At 50.1% G+C, this 22558-nt stretch overlaps 1 protein-coding gene across 1 annotated transcript in view; it reads left to right on the forward strand.

Annotated features, from left to right (window-relative positions):
* Positions 1-412: 412 nt before the first annotated feature.
* Positions 413-22558, forward strand: part of LOC149345761 (prolyl 4-hydroxylase subunit alpha-1-like) — a 56277-nt gene continuing 34131 nt past the window's right edge. The window contains exon 1 of the mRNA XM_089585285.1: positions 413-1408. Coding sequence (XP_089441411.1) covers positions 413-1408 — 996 coding nt within the window. The remainder of the gene's footprint in view (positions 1409-22558) is intronic.

A 22558-nucleotide genomic window follows, 5' to 3' on the forward strand; every position in this document is an offset into this window, starting at 1 on the left:
ACATCGAGCCCATGTATTTTTTTACAAGCGGCACGTTGGCAGATTTGAAGAGTAGAGAATTTTCCTGTTCTTCTCGCTCTGGTTCTTGTAAGTTCACCCAGAGCCCTTGGCGGCACCTGATCGTGGGAATAAAATTTGAATATCATTTGCTTTGGAGGAAAGACGGTATCACAGAGTCCAGGGGTCAAAGGGGTAGATAGGTGCATGAAATTTTACTTCCACGCCAAATGTGACGTTGTTGAGATGTTTCTGTGGCTCATTTTGTCGTACACCACAGGCGTGCTGGATAAATAGGAACGCCAGTAAAATAGGCGGAGGGTAGCGCATTTATCGCGAGCGTTTTCTAAAGCGTCGAGGAAAGAGGAGGTGAAAGTGCAGAAGAGGAAAACGAAAGATTTCAGTGCATGAAGACATGTTGCTTCCACTGCGCAGCGCAATCGTTGTTACGGTGGGGCTGCACGTAGCCTTGTGCTACTCGGACCTGTTCACTTCCACGCAGGACATGCAAGAATCCATCGACACAGAAAGCACCTCGCTTGAGGACGGCCGATTCTTTCTCCTTCTGCAAGAGCACCACCTGCACGAGGCAAGGGCTCTCCATGAAAAGCTCGAGAACGTTGCGCGGCGACGACGCGGGCCCGAGGTATTGCGAGTATTCCTTTCTGTCAGCCGCCTTGCAGTCTTCCACGTATACTGGTCGGTCTGGAAAGAGCGTCCCGCCTTAAGCCGCCTTCGCGCGGCTTTCAGCTCGCCTTCCTTGCGGAAGTGGTGGCCTGCGGACAGTGACGTCACCGGAGCGGCCGCCGGGATTTGCAAGCTCCAGCAGGTCTACGACATTCCAACTACAAAGATGGCGGCCATGAAATCTCGTCTACTGCCGGCCGCTTCGCCCGAAGACCTCAAGGATGTGGCAAGGGGTTGCTCCACGGTGGGACCGTTCGGCAACACGTCAGCCTGGTCCCGTGCTGTGTTAGCGACTGCTTCTACTCTCGACAGCGGCAGATCCCGCAAACTGCAGTTGGGTCTTCGCTGGCTGCAGGACAACGACGAGCGGTGGCCGCTGCTGCGAAGGTCGAGAAGGTCCAAGCGGCCGCTTCACTACCCTGCACCGCCGGAGTCGGATGTTGGTGGATATAAGTCCGTGTGCGTTCAGGAGGGAGATCTGAGGCCATCTGACGGACAATTTTTCTGCAGTATGTCTACAAACTACGGAGACCCCCGTCTGATCCTGCAGCCGCACAAGATTGAAGTGCTGTCGTTGCAACCACGCATCGTAATCCTCCGAGGCTTTCTCACTTCGGCGGAAGTGAACTACATCCGAGCTGCAGCGCACATGGAATTAACGCCGGCCAGGGTCTTCTCACCTACGAATGCGACGGGTTCTCCCAGTTGGAAACGTATTAGCAAGGTGAGATGGAGGAAGAGCACAACATAACTTTTCCGAAAGATGGGGGTACGAAAAGTAGTAGTCTTACCATGTCCATGGTGGGCCCCTTCCTAGGCCGGACGCAAGGTCAGGACGCTCTTGTTATTCTGGGTTGAACTGGGTAGCAACCATGCGTCTTCTACGGCCGCTATCTCATTTGGGGAGGTTTTTCGTCTTGATTTAGACTGTTTAGACACACCAGATAAACCAGCTCGAAAATTCAGGGAACTCTTTGACTGTCTGAAGTGCGTAGAGGCGAAAGTGTTTTCCGCACCGATTCGACTGCCTTTCTGGCACTGGTGACGTCACTGCATGACATCGCACATAATGAAGTAGTAATTACTAAGTGATGACAAATAATAATTACTAATTACTGGCTAATGACTAAATACTAATTGACTGTTAACGGCGCTCGAAGAGCTTCGCCTTTATAAGAGTAGGACGCGAACGCGTGTTGTAGCGCTGCCAAGGAGTTCAAGGAACGCCACCACCCGTTCGGCGCGACGCTTTTTGAGGAAAGGAAGTGGCGAAATAATTCTCTGTCATCTCGGTGGACACCTGAACCGCACCGTAGAGGAAGGGAGGAAGTGGGAGTGAAAGAAGACAGGGCGCGTAATGAAGGAAAGGAAAATTGTATTTGAGGAAAGGAAATTACGCAGTAACTGTCTCGCATATCTCGGTGGACAACCGTCAAAATTCAGGGGGGGGGGGGGGGGGGGCACTTTTATGACCTAAAGTGTGGTCGCTAATGGGTGGTTAAGATGTTAAGCTTCGCCTCTAAGAGCGGAACGCGACAGCCTCTTGCAACGCTGCCAGGGAGTCCATAGAACGCCATCGCCCATTCGGTTTTAGGCCTCGCTCGTCGGTAAGTTGGTTTTTGAGGAAACAAAATGTATCTGTCTCTCATATCTCGGTGGGCACCTAAACCTCGCCGGAAGGGAAGGGAGGAGGATGGGAGTGAGCGAAGACACCGTATGCACTACACGCGCCTTTGTTCATTCCAAACCATCGAGCTGGCATGGCGGAGTCATGCCAGCTCGATGGTTTGGAATGAACAAAGGCGCGTGTAGGCATGGCGGAGTGGATTCTGCTTCCGGCAGCCGAGCTGAACGGATCGCAGGGTCATGGGCTCCAGCGGAGCAGCGATAGCGGCCTTTGACGGCCGCGGAAACAGGATCGATGACTGCGGTGATAAGGATTATCAGATTATTTTGCCGACACTGCCAACAGGACGTGTTGTTTTCAACACCGTTTTTCTTCACGGGGACGTGCGAGCGAGGCCGTTCCGGGTCGAGGATTTCCGAGACGCCCTGGCCGAGACCGGTATGCTCCCCGACGTGGTCGCGTTGGGGGCGTACCAAATCAACCACGTGTGGGCGGTTACCCTGCGGAACACGGAGGCAGCAAAGAAGTTGCTCGCCTTCAACGAGCTGCAAGTTAAGAAACGCCGCTGCCTCATTATCGACCCGGAAGACCAGCAGGTAAAGCTGCGGCTACACTGGATGCTTCACGGTGTGGCCGACGACGACATTCGGACGGCATTCGCGGCGTTTGGCAAAGTGACCGACGTTACGCGTGAGCGGTGGCGGATACAAGGCGTCAATGACAAGAGCTCAACGACAAGAACGGTCCTACTGAAGTTGAAGCCTGGCTTGAAAGTGGATGACCTGCCACACCAGGTACGTGTCGCCGGAGAGTTGGCTCTTGTCGTAGCGCCTGGGCGTCCAATGCAGTGCTTGCGCTGCCATGGTACAGGCCACGTGCGGCGTGAATGCAAGGTTCCCCGCTGTACGAAATGCCGGCGGTACGGCCACGCGGAAAATGAGTGTGTCCGTACTTATGCGGTGGCTACGGGCGGGGCGTCGAAAGACGACTCTGCGGAACTCCTGATGGATGTAGTAGAGGCTGAAGAATCTGCGAAAGGCATAGAGGAACCTGAAACGCAAACAGGATCGACGGGCTCTTCGATGCCGGACGCCAGCCGATGCCGGACGCAGCAAGCCGCTGCCGGACGCAGCGATGCCGGACGCAAGCTTGAGGGGGCAGAACCTACTAGAAAGGAGACGGAGGCGTCGAGCGGTGAAGTAAGCGTGCCAGCGTTCCAAGAAACCGAGCCAGCGTCTCTGACCGAGGAGAACCTTGACCAGAGCGGCGCCCGCACGACCGGCGTCCCTGCCCCAGCGAAGCGGCCACACGCCCAGACCGGAACCGAAGACGACAAGGCGGAAGCCCCCAGCGTCGAAGAGCCGCCGGCAAAAACGACCCAAGGACGGCGGTCGTCCATCCGGACACGATCAACTGTGTCGACGGAGAGGAGAGCCCTTGACAAGCCGCCCCCGCTGCCAGGCCTGGCTCCAGCACCGGATGGCTCCGGTGTCAACGATGTCGTCTAGCCAAGCGCTAGACGTGAAGGGTAAGCACCATGTTCCCGGCCTCTTTCTTCTGCTTTAAAATGGCTCCTGCGTTCCCCATGAAAGTCGGTACACTTAATGTCAGGGGACTGGCAAGTAAGAAGAAGCAGAGCCAGGTGTACCGCCTTTTAACTGAGCACGACATTGACGTCCTGGCAGTGCAGGAAACGAAAATTGACGGGGAAGAGGAGACCGGGAGCATGGTGAGACGTTTCACGTCTAGGTTTTTTGCAGTTGTCGCCCACGCTGTAGGAACGTCTGCGGGTTGTGTCATCTTTGTAAAGAATGTACCGGGACTTGAGGTTCAGGCATATACGGCGTGTCCTTCGGGTCGATTTGTTTTGGTTGACCTCCTGTACGACAAAACATATTGGCGCATCATTTGTGTGTACGCCCCAAATGCGGTGGATGAGAGGACAGCGTTTTTTCAAAGCGTACAAAAGCACTTCAGTTGCGAGAAATGCCTGATCGTAATGGGTGACTTCAATTGCGTCCTGAGGGGCTGTGACAAAACCAGTGCAAGGGCATTTAGGGACAGAAGCACTGAAGTACTCTCAGAAATTATAGACACGTGCAACCTCGATGATGTGGCCGAATGTTTAGAAGGCGAGCGTTGTGTGAGACTCACTCATTTTCAACGGTCAAGCCATGCACGGCTAGATCGCATTTATGTGTCACCGAACGTTATTTCAAAATGCAATAGCTACAATGTAGTACCGGTATCATTTTCGGATCATTGTTTAGTGAAGTGTGGGATAGGGACAAAGAAACGAGGAAATCAGTTTTCTTGGGAAATGTGGAAATTAAATAATAAGCTCATTACAGACGACATCTTTAGCAGGAAAGTAAACGAAGAAATCAGTAAATTAAAGCCGAGCGGGGAACTGAAAGTATGGCAGCAGTGGGAACTTTGCAAACAACAAATAAAAATAGCAGCAATCGAAAGGTCAAGCTGCATACGACAAGAGGAGAAGCGTGAGGAGGACAATTTAAGATCTTTACTAGCTAGACTTCTCGAAAGAGAAAGCGAAGAGCCTGGCAAATGGATGGATGACATTAGGAAAATAAAAAATAAGATTGAACTCTTTGAAGAAGAACGCTATCGTGGCGCACTGGTGCGGGCTAGGGCGCAAGATATAGCTGATGGGGAGACACCTTCAAAACGAGCGCTAGGAATGGAAAAAACGCATGCTCAACGAAACCACATTGAACAGATTGAATGGGGCGGGGCGTTATCTGGAGAAAGCGGGCATATCCAGCAGGCATTTCTTGAATATTATCAGGCGCTGTTTGCAAAGCAAGAAGTGGATGTGAGCGCATTCAAGGAAAAGTTTCTTGGCGCTTTGCCGCGATTAGATGACGAACAGAAAGAAAGGCTGCAGCTGTCGATAACTGCGTCGGAGGTCGAGCAAGCGATAGAAAATTTGAACCTGGGAAAATCTCCTGGACCTGATGGGTTAAGCGCCGCTTTTTACAAAGCATATAAACGCGAAATAGTGCCAGTACTGACAGCAGTTTTTAACGAAGCCTATAAAGAAAATGAATTGCCTCCGTCTTATGGTAAATCCCATACAGTGCTAATCCCTAAATCCGATGACGCAGAAAAGTTAAAGCAGGTCACAGCATATCGTCCTATCGCCCTCACAAACGTGGATTATAAAGTTTTCATGAAGATTTTAGCCTGTAGACTACAGTAAGTAATTCAGGATATAGTCGGTCCCCACCAGACGTGTGGGATCAAGGGACGCTCTATTGTTTCCAATATTCATAAAGCGAGGTGTGTGCTGGAATGTTGTGATTACACAAATAGCTGTGTAGCCATCCTTCAGCTAGATCTTGAGAAGGCATTCGATTGTGTTTCGCACGATATCCTGTTCTGCATACTCGACCATGTGAATTTAGGGTCCATTATTTGTGAGGGAGTGGCCTTGGCGTACCGGAGCTGCACGACAAGATTAATTGTAAATAAGAGTTTGGGGGCCCCCATTAGCCTGCAGCGTTCGGTGCGCCAGGGTTGTCCCCTCAGCCCTCTTCTATTCTGCATTTACATTGAAGCGTTGTGTTTGAATATAATGGAAAGTGAAAAAATTCGAGGATTCCAGCTACAGGCAGCAGAAGTTAAGCTGCTGGCTTATGCGGATGATGTCGCGGTGTTCACAGTGAACCGGGAAGGTATAACCGAGGCCGTGGCATGCGTAAAAGAATTCACCAAGATCACCGGTAGTAAAGTGAATTGGTCAAAGTCCCTGGGGCTTTGGCACGGAGAATGGCCAACGAAGCCCGGCAATTTTGCAAACGTGTCCTGGGTGACGACCCCAGTAAAGTACTTAGGCGTTCCACTGGATGGTTATCGCGATAGCGATTCGTACTGGAAAGCACAGACGCAAGCCACGCGTGAAAAGGTGGAAAGGTGGAAAGGGCGACACCTTTCAATTTTCGCAAGGGCCACAGTGTGCAATCTGTTTTTTATGTCTAGGCTGTGGTACGTGATGCAAGTGTTGCATTGTGCAAGGATGCACGTACAGAGACTGCACCGGATCTTTGCCGTTTTTGTGTGGGCTGCGGACTGGGAACGATGTAGCCGGACCAATTTGTTTAGGCGGGTGAAGAATGGCGGCCTGAGTCTGGGTCACTTATTTCTGCGGCAGATTGTAAGCAGATTTTGTTTTGTGCGCGATGTAAGCGATCCGTTTTTGCGCACTGTGTGCCAATTAAGGCTCGGAAATGCACTGCCGGACTTTGTTGTCACAACCGAAAGGTTCTCGGGACGTATTTTTGGTTACTTTAGAGAGGTTGTCGTGAGTGTTCGATTCCTGTCTGTTCGATTTTCGTATGAATATTTATCTTCTGTTAGCAGGAAGAAGTTGTATAAAGATTTGTGCGATGTAGTTCTTCCACAACCTATGTACAGGGCCTTATACAATGGAGGCCAGGGACGCGACGTACTTAAGCGTGTGAAGGCGATGCAGGTGCCGCCAAGTGCAAAAACTTTTTTCTTTAAATTACATACCGGAACACTACCAGTAAAGGAATTCTTGGAAAGGAAGCAGTTATTTCTACCTTGGGGATCACATTGTTTAATTTGTAAACAACCAGAAACAATAGACCACGTTTTTTTGCACTGTTGGGAGGGGGTATACTTTTGGGACATTTTGCAACGGACTTTAAAAAAGGAATTTCCGCTCGACGCTCATGGTATTCGGTACTTGCCTGTGGAGAGTGAGGATGGGACACCATTCGACCTCATTATGCTAATGGGCCTCCATTGTATTTGGCGCTCCAGAATGGCAGGATATCATTGCGATCCTGATGCAAGGCCTGCACGGATCTATTTTCGGGAGTGCATGCATAAGTATATTGAAGTTCAGAAACTTGCTCCTGAAGCTCCCGAGTGGCTCGAAAGAGTCGAGCCTTTGGTGACGCTTAAGGAGTTTTAATATGATGTGTTGTTAATTATTGCTCATTGCGCTCTGTAAGTGTATTTGTGTACTGTGGTTCTTGCCGAAGTCAGGCAATAAATAAAAAAAAAAAAAAAAAAAGCTGGCATGGCGGAGTGGATAGCACGCTCGTCTCGCACGCCAAAGACCGGGGTTCGATTCCCGAGCTCGACCAATTTCCTACTCGGTTTTATTTATTTATATGGCCTGACTAGAAAAGTTAATTATGCTAATTGGGTAATTAAGCAATTAACTAAGCTCAGTCCCACTTGGAGCATCACTACACGATGCCTTCAATTGGTTGCATGGTTACTAGGAGGAGGAGGTAAACTTTATTAAAGAAGAGGTCTTAGGCGCGGATTGGGGTCATGTTCCCCTCCCCGCGGTGGGCTCCTCTTCTAGGCCGGACGCCAGGTGGCCGACCGACGATGTCGTTCGGCGACCTCTTCGGCTCGCTCTGTGGCTCGAAGTTGAACCTCCGGGTCCGAGCTGAGCAGCGCGGCCTCCCACTGAGATTGGGTAGAGAGCTGCAGACTGTGCGATGGCTTGTCTTGAGTACATGAGTATAGGATGTGCGGTGTGTCTGCCTTTTGGTGCCCACAGAGAGAACAGACGGGGCTGTACTGCTCCGGGAACCATATGGAGTACATGTATGGATTAAAGAAAGTGTCTGTTTGGAGCTGCCGCCAACTGACTTGTTGTGTTTTACTGAGGGATGTATGTGGTTCTGGGAAGATCTGTCTTTCTTTCTTGAAGTGGGTAGTAATTTCTTTGTAGGTTGTCATTCGCTCCTTGGCCGACCTGAGCTCGGGGTAGCGCACCTCCCGGTTAACCACGAATCCTCGGGCAAATTGGTGCGCCGCCTCGTTTCCAGGATGGTCCGAATGGGCGGGAACCCAGATCAATGTTATCTGGCGGGTATTGGAGATTTTTTGTAAGATTTTGATGGCTGCTGAGTGGGCCCTTCCTTTTGCAAAATTTCGAATTGCTGTTTTGGAGTCACTTATGATGTATTTGGCAGTGGTGGAGGTAATGGCTAAAGCTATGGCAGCTTCTTCGGCCTCCTCCGGAAATTTTGTTTTATCTATAGTCGCCGATGCAAGGGGAGAACCTCGATGATCGACAACTGCCAGAGAAAAGGCGTCTCTGTCCGCATGTTCTGCCACGTCCACGTGCGCCGTGTCTTTCTGAACTGAAAATCTTTCGTGAAAGGCTTCCGCCTTAAAATACAAGATACACACTCACTACCATCGATGTTTGTCGCCAATATATACCACCCACCATCTCACCCGATGGCTTCATTGGAAACGCTACTGCGAGATCTCCACCGTCTTGCAGGCAAGCATCCATTGATTATCGGAGGAGACTTCAACAGTCAGCATACTGACTGGGGCTACCGCACCACCACTGGACGAGGCCGGCGTCTCTGGTCCTTGGTACAAGAGCTCCGCCTCACAATACACAACTTTAACACCCCCACGAGGATTGGTAACAGTGTCAGCGCGGACACCAGCCCGGATTTGACACTGAGCCGCAACCTTGTTGGTATTACGTGGGCCACAACGCGTCATACATTAGGAACCGATCATTACATCCTCTCCGTTACAGTACCGTACAAGCAAAGACAGGCCCGTCACCTAACACACAAAATCACCAACTGGGATGCTGTACGCTCCGCACGGGCGGCCCTCCCTGACGCTTCCATTATAGACATCGACCAGTGGGTGGCATCACTCATGAACGATGTCTCCACACACACGCGAACCCTTGTCACAACAACAGATACGCCGACCCTCGACACTCGCCTGGCCCACCTTTGGGAGGCCCACCATAGCATCCTAGAGCGCTGGAAGGGGCAAAAGCTCAATCGGACCCTTAAAAAGCGGCTGGCCGCGCTGCAAACACAAATTACTGAGCACGCTGAGGAGCTCTGCCGATCAAACTGGGGTCAGATTTGCGACAGTTTGGCTGGCAATCTGCCCTCCAAACGTAGCTGGCAACTCCTCCATCACCTAATTGACCCCACGCAATCCAAAACAGCCACACAACACCACGTCACACGCCTTATACACAAGACCGGCCTTTCTCCTGACGCACTCATTAATATACTTAGAAACACACATACAACTCCCGGTACCTCAAACCCCCTGCCCCCCTATACAGGCGCCCCGAATGCCAACCTCGACGCAGAGATCACGGAGACAGAAGTCAGAGCGGCCCTCCTGACTCTCCGTTCTAACTCCACCCCAGGAGTTGACCGGATCTCTAATGCCATGCTCCGCAATTTGGACGATCAATCGATCGCCCAGCTCACGGAGTACTTCAACAAATGCTGGCAGGAGGGCACTCTTCCCCAATCATGGCGTCATGCCAAAATCATATTCATACCAAAGCCCCACAAACCACTTACACAATCAAATCTCCGTCCCATTTCACTAACCTCATGCCTAGGCAAGCTTTTCGAACACGTCGCACTCGCTCGACTCACCCAACACATGGCGGAGCAAGACCTCTACCCGCACAGCATGGTGGGCTTCCGTCCCCATCTGTCAGCACAGGACGCCATGCTCCAACTCACGCAGGACATTTTCGACCCCCTCATTCCGGGTCACACAAAAGCTGTCTTAGCCTTGGATCTCTCCAAGGCCTTTGATCGCCTGGACCATCAAGCGATCATGGCGGCTCTCTCCTCCTTGAACATAGGTGAACGTATGTACACCTATATTCAAACATTCCTTACTAACCGCACGGCCGAAATTCACTTCGGTCCCCACATCTCCCCCCCATACACCCTTAGTGGGGTCGGAACCCCCCAGGGGTCCGTCCTCTCCCCTTTCCTCTTCAATGTCACTCTCATTCCCCTTGCCCACAAGCTACAAACCATCTCTCACCTTCGGCATACACTCTATGCCGATGATATCACGCTATGGACCACCCATGGCAGTGATGGAGACATAGAGAACACCCTACAGTCCGCGGCTATCCTCACCCAAACGCATGCGCGGAGTATCGGACTCTCCTGCTCACCGGAGAAGTCGGAGCTCCTCATAATCCGCCCCACAACACGAAACTGTCCCACAGCCCCCATCACCGTGACACTGGAAAACCGGCCCATCCCGGAGGTAAACACTCTCCGGGTACTTGGCCTCCACATCCAGAACAACGGGAAAAACACACTCACCATACAGAAACTCAAGCAGACAACTGTGTCGATATCACACCTAATCCGCCGCGTTTCTGCACACCACCGGGGCATGAAGGAGCATGACCTATATCGTCTCATTCATGCCTTCGTCCTCAGCCGCTTTATCTTCACGCTCCCCTACCTGAAACTCCAGGCTAGGGAAATCTCCACCCTGGATGCCATGATTCGAACAGCATTTAAGACAGCATTACACCTACCCCAAAATACCTCAACCGAAAAACTCTTTCAACTAGGCCTGCACAATACGATAGGGGAGCTTATTGAGGCCCACCGACAGACACAATACATACGTCTCGCGAGAACCACCACCGGGAGACACATCCTACACACCCTCGGTATACGCCTACCAGTTACCGATCCCACACAGCTCCAGGTACCCCGCCTCATTCACCGCGATTTATTTATTAAACCTCCCCCCAAAAACATGCATCCCACCTACCACGAACCCCGCCGCAGAGCTCGCGCACGGGCACTCCACAAATACTATGGCACGGAACCGTATGCCGTTTGGGTGGATGCCGCATGCACGGGCGAGGACGCGGTTGTCGCCATCACGAACAACCCATTGCCACACTTCACATAACCCCTACTGCCACTTCGGAGGAGGCCGAAGAGGCCGCCATTGCCCTGGCCATCACCCGCACGGAGGCGCGATATATACTGTCAGATTCCAAAACTGCCATACTAAATTTTGCTCGCGGGAGAGTTCACGTCCCTGCATTTCGCATACTGGACTCCCTCGCCGCGCACCCGCCCCGCCATGTGGAGCTGATATGGGTGCCTGCCCACTCCGGGAATCCCGGAAACGAGGCCGCCAACGCTTTAGCCCGAGCTTCTCTCAACTGGGCACCGGCGGCCTCCGACCTGGGGTTCTCGCGGGAGCGCATGCACTCATTCAGTGAAATGACGCAGGCCTACAAAGCCGAGCGTCGGCTCTAACCCCCACCTCATCTTTCCCTCGACAATTACCATCAGACACTTTGGAGGCGGCTCCAAACACGCACTTTGCCCTCCCCTTATATACGCTCGCGATATCACCCAGTCCACACGAACCCTTCCTGTACCCTCTGCCACCACCCCAAAGCCACCCTCGACCATATTCTTTTCCTCTGCCCGGCGGATCCTCCCCCGCGGGGCCTGGAGCACCTTACCTCATGGGAGGCTTGGGAGACCCTACTGCGCTCCGAGGACCCGGCCAAGCAAGCCATCGCCACCGGCCGGGCTGCCAGCGTCATGAGCCTCCGGAACATGAACGTTTGAGTGCAGTGGGGCCGTGCGGGGGCCCAAGGACCGACGTGTCCAAAACTGCCTTGTTATAAATAAAGTTTTCATCATCATCATCCGCCTTAAAAAAAAATTCAGGGGCAGTTTGACTGACGAAAGTGCGTAGAGGCGAAAGCGTTTTAAGGCGGACGCCTTTAATGCCTCATCGTTGTAAGCAAGAGTTGTCGACAGAAATGTCACGCTTTTCAATTGGTCAAAATGCTCGTGACGTCACAGTGCGCGAATTTCAAATGGGGCCAATTGTACTTTGGGTAGTAATCATGCAACCAATTAAAGGGATCGTAGAGTGATGCTCCAACTACGTCAGACTGAGTTTAGTTAATTGCATAATTAATCAATTAGCCTAATTAAGATCGAGGAGAATCAAGTAACAGAAGAAAGAGGAAAAGAAAGACGCGCGTCGCAGCAACCACCGCTGCCGAAAGAACAGATAAGCGGCCGAAACCACCACCACCACCCACTTCGCCACCCAGTTCGACACCGCCCGTTTTGGCGTTCCTCGTTTCATATACAATGTGTAGAACATCCTAGACAGTTCCAACATTTGACAAGTGAATGACAGAACACTATGCATAGAATTACAATAATTTAAATATAAAATAGCCTAATTAACCTTTCTAGTCAGACCACATAAATCAATAAATCCGAGTACGAAATTGGTCGAGTTGGGGAATCGAACCAGGGTCTCCGGAGTGCGACACGAGCACGCTAGTCACTCCGCCATGCCAGCTGAATGGTTTCGAATGAACAAAGGCGCGTCTAGCTAATACGGCGTCTTCGTTCACTGCCACCTTCCTCCCTTCCCTTACGGTGAGGTTCAGGTGTCCACCCAGATATGCGAGAGAGAGAGATACATTTCCTTTCCTCAAAAATAAATTTACTGTCCAGCAAGGCGTAGAGCCGAATGGGCGATGGCGTTCTGTGGACTCCCTGGAAGCGTTGCAAGACGCTGTCGCATTTCACTCTTAGAGGCGAAGCTTAACATCTTAACCCCACATCAGTGACACATGCAGACAGCCAATGGACGCGTCATTCGCTGGCAGAACTTGAATCATCATTCACAACCACATTCGTGGTAGAATGCTGTACTCAGGCTTTCGCCTTGCACCACTTTAGTCGCCAAAGTGTCTCCTAATTTTTTCCGCACCACTTTGACTGCTTCTGTGGCACTGGTGGCGTGAAATGTAATTGAGTACTAATTACTAAGTGATGACAAATCACTAATTAATAGTTAATTACTGATTAATACCTGAATACTAATTGAATGCTAATTAATGACGCTAATTAATGAAGCTTCGCCTTTAGGAGTGGAACGCGACAGCGCGTTGTAGCGCTGCCAGGGAGTCCATGAAACACCACCACCCGTTCGGCGCGATGCCTTGCCGTTTGAACGCAACGCTTTTTGAGGAAAGTAATTGGCGCAGTAATTCTCTGTCATCTCAGTGGACACCTGAACCGCACCGTAGAGGAAGGGAGGAAGTGGGAGTGAAAGAAGAAAGATAGATGGCCCGTAATGAAGAAAATGGAAATTGTATTGGAGGAAAGGAAATTACGCAGTAACTGTCTCACATATTTCGGTGGACACCCGTCAAAATTCAGGGAGGCGGGTGCACTTTTTGGACCTAAAGTGCGGTCACTGATGTGTGGTTAAGATGTTAAGCTTCGCCTCTAAGAGTGGAACGTGACAGCGTCTTGCAACGCTGCCAGAGTCCATAGAACGCCATCGCCCATTCAATTCTACGCCTCGCTCGTCGGTAAATTGGTTTTTGAGGGAAGGAATTGTATCTGTCTCTCATATCTCGGTGGACATCTAAACCTCGCCGGAAGGGAAGGGAGGAGGATGGCAGTGAGCGAAGACACCGTATTCACTAGACGCGCCTTTGTTCATTCCAAACCATCGAACTGGCATGGCGGAGTGGATAGCATGCTCGTCTCGCACTCCGAAGACCGGGGTTCGATTCCCGGGCTCGACCAATTTCCTAGTCGGTTTTATTTATTTATATGGCCTGACTAGAAAAGTTAATTAGGCTAATTGGGTAATTAAGCAATTAACTAAGCTCAGTCCTACTTACTTGGAGCATCATATATGATCCCTTCAATTGGCTGCATGGTTAATAGCCAAAGTACAATTGGCCCCGTTTGAAATTGGCGCACTGTGACGTCACGACCGTTTCGACCAACTGAAAAGCGTGACATTTCTGTCGACAACTTCTGCTTACAACGATAAGACATTAAAGGCTTTCGCCTCAAAATTCAGTGGAGCACTCTGTTGACCTAAAGTGCGGTGAGGCGCGCGGTGTTGCTGCTTGTGTCACTGATGTGTTCTTAAGATGTTAAGCCTCGCCTCTAAGAGTGAAACGCGACAACGCCTTGCAACGCTGTCAGGGAGTCCACAGAACGCCATCGCCCGTTCGTTTCTACTTCTTGCTCGTCAGTAAATTGGTTTTTGAGGAAAGAAAATGTATCTGTCTCGCATACCTCGGTGGACACCTGAACCTCGCCGTAACGGGAAGGGAAGAAGATGGGAGTGAACGAAGATACCGTCTTCACTAGCCGCTCCTTTGTGCATTCCAAACCATCGAGTGTTAATGTTGGTTCTGTTATTCGCGAGGGTGTGGCCCTGGCGTACCGGCACTGCACGACGAGATTGATCGTTAACAAGAGTCTGGGGGCCCCCATTAGCGTGCAGCGTTCGGTGCGCCAGGGCTGTCCCCTCAGCCCCCTTTTATTTTGTATTTATGTGGAGACCCTTTGTTTGAAGATACTGAAAAACAGGAGTATAAACGGATTCAGATTGCAAGCAGCCGAAGTTACGCTCTTAGCGTACGCTGATGACATTGCAGTGTTTGCCGTGGACGAGGGAGGCATAAGCGAGGCATTTAAATGTGTACGCGATTTCAGCCAAGTTACGGGAAGCGGGTTTAACTGGTCGAAGTGCCTCGGGCTGTGGCATGGCGGGTGGGCGTCTACGCCTGAACGGTTCGCCAGTGTGCCTTAGACGACGACACCAGATAAGTACATGGGCGTTCCGCTCGATGCGTACCGTGACAGCGTACAGTATTGGACAGGGCATGTAAAAGACATACGGGAGAGAGCTGATAAGTTCAAAGGGACGACCTTGTCAATTTTTGCCAGAGCCACTGTTTGCAACCTGTTCTTCATCAGCAGGCTCTGGTACGTCATGCAGGTGTGGCACTGTTCACGGTTAAGCATTCAAAAGCTGCACAGAATTTTCGCCGTCTTAATCTGGTCATCTGACTGGGAGCGCTACAGCCGGACCAACCTGTTCAGACGGCTACAAGAAGGTGGGCTGGGACTAGGCCATTTGTTTCTTCGGCAGCTGGTGAATCTTTTCTTGTTTTTTCGGGACACAAGAGAACCGTTTTTGCGCACCGTATGCCAAGTTAGGCTGCGGCGCCTGCTGCCGGAGTACGTAGTCGGAACTGCTGAGGTTTACAGTAGGGTCAGCGGTTTTTTGCCGGGAAATCGTTTCCAGTGTAAGGTTTCTTTCCGCGGGGTTTTCGAATGACTTTCTGTAAACTGTGAAAGGAAAGAAACTGTACCCTGCTTTGTGCGATGCAGTTTTCCCGTGCCCTTGTACAGGGCCTTGTACAGTGGAGGCCCAGGCAAAGATGTTTTAAAGAGAGTGAAAAAAATGCAGGTGCCGCGAGGAACAAAAACCTTCTTTTTTAAGCTGCACACCGGAGCCTTACCGGTTAAAAAATGTTTAGAGGGAAAGGAATTCTTTTTACCCTGGGGATCTCACTGTTTGATTTGCAGGAAGCCGGAAACAATAGACCATGTTTTTTTACACTGTTGGGAAGGGGTTTATTTTTGGGATGTGTTGCAGCGAACCTTAAAGAAAGAATTTCCGCTAGACCCGTACGGCATTCGGTACTTATCTGTTGAAAATGAGGGGTGCCTTTCGACTTAATAATGCTGACAGGCCTCCACTGTATATGGCGCTCCAGAATGGCAGGCTACCATTGTGACCGAGACGCAAGACCTGCCAGGATTTACTTTCGCGAAAATATGGACATGTTTCTGGCCATTCAGAGAGCCGCTGCGGACCCTCCGGGGTGGCTCTCAAAACTAGAGCCGCTCTGTACATTGCCTGAATTTTAATTAGACGAAGCCAGATTCATGCTGGCTGACCACGAGTCGCATGTACGTAGCGTTTATTGTGTTTTGTTGATTGTTTGTTTTGTCCAATTTTCTTTGCAAAAGCCAGGCAATAAAGAAAGAAGAAAAAAAAGCTGACATGGCGGAGCGGTTAGCATGCTCGTCTCGTACTCCGGAGACCGGGGGTTCGATTCCCGAACTCGGCCAATTTCCTACTCGGTTTTATTTATTTCTGTGGCCTGATTAGAAAGGTTAATTAGGGTAATTGAGTGATTACGCAATTAACTAAACTCCGTCCCACCTACTGGGAGTGTCACTATACAATCCCTTTAATTGGTTGCATGGTTACTAGCCATAGTAAACTTAGCCCCGTTTGAAATTCACGCACTGTGACGTCACGGCCATTTCGACCAATTGAAAAGCGTGACATTTGTGTCGACAACCCCTGCTTACAACGATGAGGCATTAAACGCTTCCGCCTTAATATACATAAATTCATTATATTCTATGACACTTACCCAAACGGCTACACCTTTTCACACGCGGCAAGAGCTTCCGAATAAAAGAAAGCGCGAATTCCAGCTTCAGAGTTCGTGAAAGCTGGCTTCTCCGCTATTATTTATTCAAGCCTTGATAAATTAAGAAAAACATACGTTTTTATGCACTAGATAGCATAAACCAGGGTAAAATTTGTTTTCTGTTAGCGCTACGACTAAGTTGAGCGCACAGCAAAAACTTTATGATAACCTGGCGCATCACGAAGGCCACAAGAAAGCCCTATCTTTAGGGGGTACTTTAAGGCCGTTGATGTTTTTTTTTTTTTTGCAACAGCGATACAACACGAGGACAACAAGCAAAAAGTGACAAAAAGACGGCGCTGAGCTTACAACTCTGTTTTATTGAAAAAAAAAACGCATATTTTTATACAAACCAGGAACCTACGAACATACGCAGCGTCAGTAAAAGCGTCCCACCCAAACGTGCCTACCGCAGATAAAATCACCACAAATCAATGGTGCGTTCCCCGAGGCATTTTCTAATATGCAGCAGGCTCATTTCCTCAGCTGTTATAGCTACAAATGAGACAGTGAGACAACCATTTTTCTTTCTAATGATGTGGAATGCCTCAGTCAGTTCCCTAACGCGCATGTCCGAGTGCCGATACACCATCTCTGTATCTGCGACAGACGACTGCATTGACACGTGAAGCAGTTCTTGGCTAAATTAGTTTCCATCTTTCCTGATGAGTTAGAATGTTCCATTAGCCTCACATTAACACATCGGCCAGTCTGGCTTATGTAGGTGCGCCCACAGGAAAGAGGTAATTGATAAACCACACCCTTGCTACGCGGAACGCATCCCTGTACATGTTTTACATGACATCTGTTCCTCCTGCGTCCTTCGCATTTCCTTTGAACTGCCGCGCCTATCTTTTGTAGTTTGTCGGGGCCTGAGAGAAGGACATCCACACCGTGCTTAGCACCCACTCTCTATAGCCTGTATGACAGGGCGTGTACATGTGGCATGGCAACCACTTGCTTGCGTTCTTTTGACGCTCTTCGCCGTTCCAAGTCATGCTCCGGTGACTTCAATGTGCGGATAACTGTCTGCGCTCGACCCAAGAAGAGAGTCGGGATAGCCCGCTTCTTTGGACCTCTTAACTTGTGGTCCAGGCTACTTCCCATTTGGTGAGGACAGGACCTCTTCACTGCAATGGTTAAACAGCTTTTTACTGTCCTGTTTTTACAAGCTTGGAATAAAATGACTTATAGTTCAACAGTGGCTTTTCGCTTCTAGGGGAATACTGCCAGCAAATATGGGTTGCCTGAACTGTCAGTTTTAAATCTTAGAACTGCAAGACACCTTCCTGTGGGACTTCATGGGTGAATTTCAATCCCAAACCATTTCTTGTAAAGACGTCAAGGACGCCAGTCACATCTTCATCGTTGAAGGACTCACCAATCACAAGAAAATCGTCTACATATCGGAAGATTCTTAAACCACTTCTAACGAGATCACCCTCTATTCTCTTATCAATTTGGCTTAAGAAAATGTTGCTGAGGACAGGCGCTACCTTTGACCCTATACACAATCCGGACGTTTGCATGAAAATTTTATCGTCCCACACGACATAAGTGTTGTTGAGGTAAAACTAAAGCAATTCTAAAAGAGACGCAGTTGTGATCGTGCAGTTATTTTGAAACTGGCATTCATCGTTGTTATCCTCGATACAAATTCTTATATAGTTCATAAGTTGGCTATGCGGGAGGGAATTATACATATCGACCACAGCTACACTGAAACAAGTGAGTGGTGCAGGTCGGTTTTCGAAGAAGAACCTATTCACAGCTTCCGAGTTCTGTATCTGGAAAGGGTCTGCTATCATTAGGGAGGACAAATGTTCTGATAGGTAGGAAGACACAACGAAATGCCATGAGTTGTGCTCTGAAAGGTATACCTGGCTGATGAGTCTTTGGTGAAAAGAAAATTTCCGGCACTGAGGCCTCAGCTTTTTTCACCCTCTTAACCAAGCCTTCAAGGCTGAAGCTCTGTAATAATTATTCAGGCTTCTGCTTACACCTTGTCGGCTCCCTTATAACTCTCTTGAAATTCTTTAGCACAACTCAACTAGCCTTACTAGCGAATTGGTTTTCGTTTAGTACCACAAAGAACCCTTCTTTAACAGACTGCACAACACGCAGGCGATTGTCACACAGGTAGTTCAATAAGGAGCGAAACTGATTGCGCTGCCCTCTAGTCCGGCCACTACTAGCAACAGCATCAACACATTCGGCCTCACATCGGTTTCTGTCCTCAACCTTGGCTCTCCTTGACATGTAGCCTGTAATGCCTAACATCTCAATGGTTTCCATACCAGGTTCCAAGCAAAACTTAGGCCCGAGACGCAGAGTCATCTGCTGCTCGGCATCGACGGTTATATCTACAGCAAGTACCAGAAGCTTTCCATCCGAGGGAGAGCGTTTTGTGGGCTTGGTAAGAGACTTGCGGACCACATTCCAAACGAATTCTGTGAGCTGGTTTGTTTTCTTGATCCATTCACGATAGCTGTGCTGATTAAGGCTAAAATTTCTGTCGCACCATTTTGTCTGCAGCAAGTCTTTTAAAGAACCTCGCCTGTCGCCACCACTCACTTTTCAAAATCTTGCACATCCTCTTCGTGTGGCATAAAGACGGTCGAAGCCATCCACACAGGGCTTGTAGGTCTTGAGGGCAGATGTCATGACGGCAATGCCATGACGCTGTCCGAGCACGCCAGGCACACACAGCGGTGAGTGGTGATAGCACTGCTGGGTAGTGCAGGTGCACATTTTGACACATAAAAGAAGCCCAAGTCCAAGAGTAAGTTCAGCGCCGTCTTTGTGTCACTCTTTGCTTGTTGTCCTCGCTGTGTAGCGCATTTGCAAAAAACAAATTATGAATCAGTACCATCTCGCCCAGACTTCCATTCGCCTGCAGTATACTTCATGTACATGGGCTTCTTTTATGCGTCGGAATTGAGACCCGCACAACGCAGCAGTGCTATCACCACTCATGGCTTTGTTTGTCTGCCGTGCTCGGACAGCGTCATGGCACTGCCCTCACGACATCTGCCCCCAAGACCTACAAGCCCTGTGTGGATAGCTTCGACCGCCTTCACGCCACACGAAGAGGATGTGCAAGATTTTGGCGAGGTTCTTTAAAGACTTACTACAGACAAAATGCTGTGACAGGAATTTACGCCTTAATCAGCACAGCTATCGTGAATGGATGCAGAAAACAGGCCAGCTCAGCTCAGCCTAGTAGCGAAAAGCCAGTATTGAACTATAAGTCATTTCACTCCAAGCTGGTAAAAACAGGGACAGTAAAAAGCTGTTTAACCATGGCAGTGAAGAGGTCCTGTCCTCACCAAATGGGAAGTAGCCTGGACCACAAGTTAAGAGGTCCAAAGAAGCGGGCTATCCCGACTCTGTTCTTGTGTCGAGCGCAGACAAAGTTATCCGCACATTGAAGTCACCGGAGCATGGCTTGGAACGGCGAAGAGCGTCAAAAGAACGCAAGCAAGTGGTTGCCATGCCACATGTACACGCCCTGTCACACAGGCTATAGAGAGTGGGTGCTAAGCACGGTGTGGGTGTCCTTCTCTCAGCCCCCAACAAACAACAAAGGATAGGCGCGGCAGTTCAAAGGAAATGCGAAGGACGCAGGAGGAACAGATATCATGTAAAACATGTACAGGGATGCGTTCCGCGTAGCAAAGGTGTGGTTTATCAAATACCTCTTTCCTGTGGCCGCACCTACATAAGCCAGACTGGCCGATGTGTTAATGTGAGGCTAATGTAACATTCTAACTCATCAGTATAGATGGAAACTAATTTAGCCAGGCACTGCTTCACGTGTCAATGCAGTCGTCTGTCGCAGATACAGAGGTGGTGTATCGGCACACGGGCACAAGGGAACTGGCTGAGGCATTCCACATCATTCGAAATAAAAACGGTTGTCTCAGTGCCTCATTTGTACCTATAACAGCTGAGGAAATGAGCCTGCTGCATATTAGAAAATTCCTCGGAGAACGCGCCTTTGGCTTGTGGTGATTTTATCTTCGATAGGCACGTTGGGGTGTGACGCTTTTACTGACGCTGCGTATGTTCGTATATTCCTGGTTTGTATAAAAAGATGAGTGTTTTTTTTTTAAATAAAACAGAGTTGTAAGTCCAGCGCACTCTTTGTGTCACTCTTTCCTGGTTGTCCTCGTTGTGTAGCGCTGTTGCAAATACTTATGAATCGGCACCAAGTAGCCCAGACTTCCATTCTTCTGCTTTATGGCCGGCAGGAAGGACTAAGAGCGATTTTGTTGGAACTGCAACTGCAGGACCAAAAAGTTTTCTCTGCGATGGAGCACCAAGACGGTAGCGATACAGGCACGAGCACCTGCTATATTCTGGCATAAGTATCGCTAATGTCGAACTAAATGTCATTATTAACGCATCATTGTTATCCATTTGATAACGCAATGTCTTCCTGCAACACAACCTCCCTGTGGAAGTATTCTCGGCAATGTTTCTTTTCTTTTTGGTGCCCGAAGGGCAGTAAATCGTGGTTGTATTAATACGGGGGTTAACTCAGCAGCAGGTGCGACAGGCCACAGTCAGAATTAATTTCACCAAATCAAGTCACCCCAAACACCAGCTGCAACGTCCTCGTCGTCGTCAACTGACCAGGGTCAAAACAACGTCGTTTTCGCCTCGCCACTATGCACCGTAAGACTACCCCTCCCCCCCTTCCCCCTTCCGCCAGTCCCTGGGCGTTCCAAAACGGTCGGTTTCAATGGTAGGGCTTAAGAGGGGCGGCGTGCGCGAGCTGTGCGGAGGGGGCCGCGGGAGGACTGTGGGGGTGCATTGGAGTGATTTCATAGCTCACATTGATCAGTTGCCTCAAGACGCGGTAAAGAGCCACGTAAGGAGACAGCAGATTCTCTCAGAGGCCCACACGGCGCACAGGGAGCCAGAGGACTATGAGGGGAACCGGGAGGGCGTCACGGTGATGAAGGTCGCATCGCCGCGTTTTTGAGCGAATTGTGAAGCGTCGAGGTGATCTCGAGCGATTTGTAGGGGGGCACCAACACGGGCAATGGCGTCACCAGCGTAGCTGCTGGTAGAAGGGTAATGAGGCAGTAAGCTTTCAAAGGGTAGCAATGGGTCGCAGCAAAAGAGCAGGTAGGAGGGGGAGTAGTAGCCAGTGGTATCATGGCGTGTGGAATTGTTGGCGAATGTCACGAAAGGTAAACTGACGTCCCAGTCACGATGATACTCTGAGACATACATAAACAGCATGTCCGTCAGGGTGCCGTTAAGGCACTCGGTAAGGCCGCTAGGTATACTATGTACGGCACGGCATAGAGGATCCGGGTGGTCACGAAGGTATGGGCGAGCCGTAGCGCGTCCCTGCCCCGCATACCACTCCGCTTGTTGGAAATGCGTAGGTTCATGCGCCCTACCTGTTCACCTGTGCGCTTGAGTTTCGCCATAGTAGAGTCGGGCCTAAGCCTGTTACTTATAAACAGACCCAGGATACGGAGCTCTGCCACTTCTCCGATGTACCGCCCGACAGAGATATGTGTAGAGACGTGTTGTCCTTGAGATTTCTCCTGACATGTAGAAGCTCTGATTTGGCGGGAGCATATTGGAGACCATAGTCGGCAGCATATGTATCGACTATAGAGGCGGCCTGCTGAAGGCGATCCTCCATCTCCCCAAGGCTCCCATCGGTGGCCCAGATTGTAATATCGTCGGCACGTGTTTTATGCCCTCCACCTGAGCCAGTTGGCCGGGCAAGTTCATCATGGCGATTTTGAAAAGGAGCTATGATAACACCGCCCCCTGTGGTGTACCCCGCGTACCCATAGAGTACGGGCCGTATTCCTCGTCCGTGATCCGGAGGAGTGCCTGACGCGCAGAGAGACAGTCTCTGACATAGGCGAAGACCTTCGCCCCACAATTAGGGTTGTTCAAACTCGACAGTATGCTACCATGTTTAGCATTGTCAAACGTCCCCTTCAGGTCGAGGGCGAGAATGGCCTTGCCGTTGTCCTTGTGTAGTTGGAGTAGGACATCTTGTGCAGACATGTGCGGGCGGAACACGAACATAGTGTCTGCGAAGAGGCCCTTACCCTCAA

This window comes from Amblyomma mixtum, chromosome 4 (genome assembly GCF_055824585.1).
Source record: "Amblyomma mixtum isolate Tamu chromosome 4, ASM5582458v1, whole genome shotgun sequence".
Classification (NCBI taxonomy): domain Eukaryota; kingdom Metazoa; phylum Arthropoda; class Arachnida; order Ixodida; family Ixodidae; genus Amblyomma; species Amblyomma mixtum.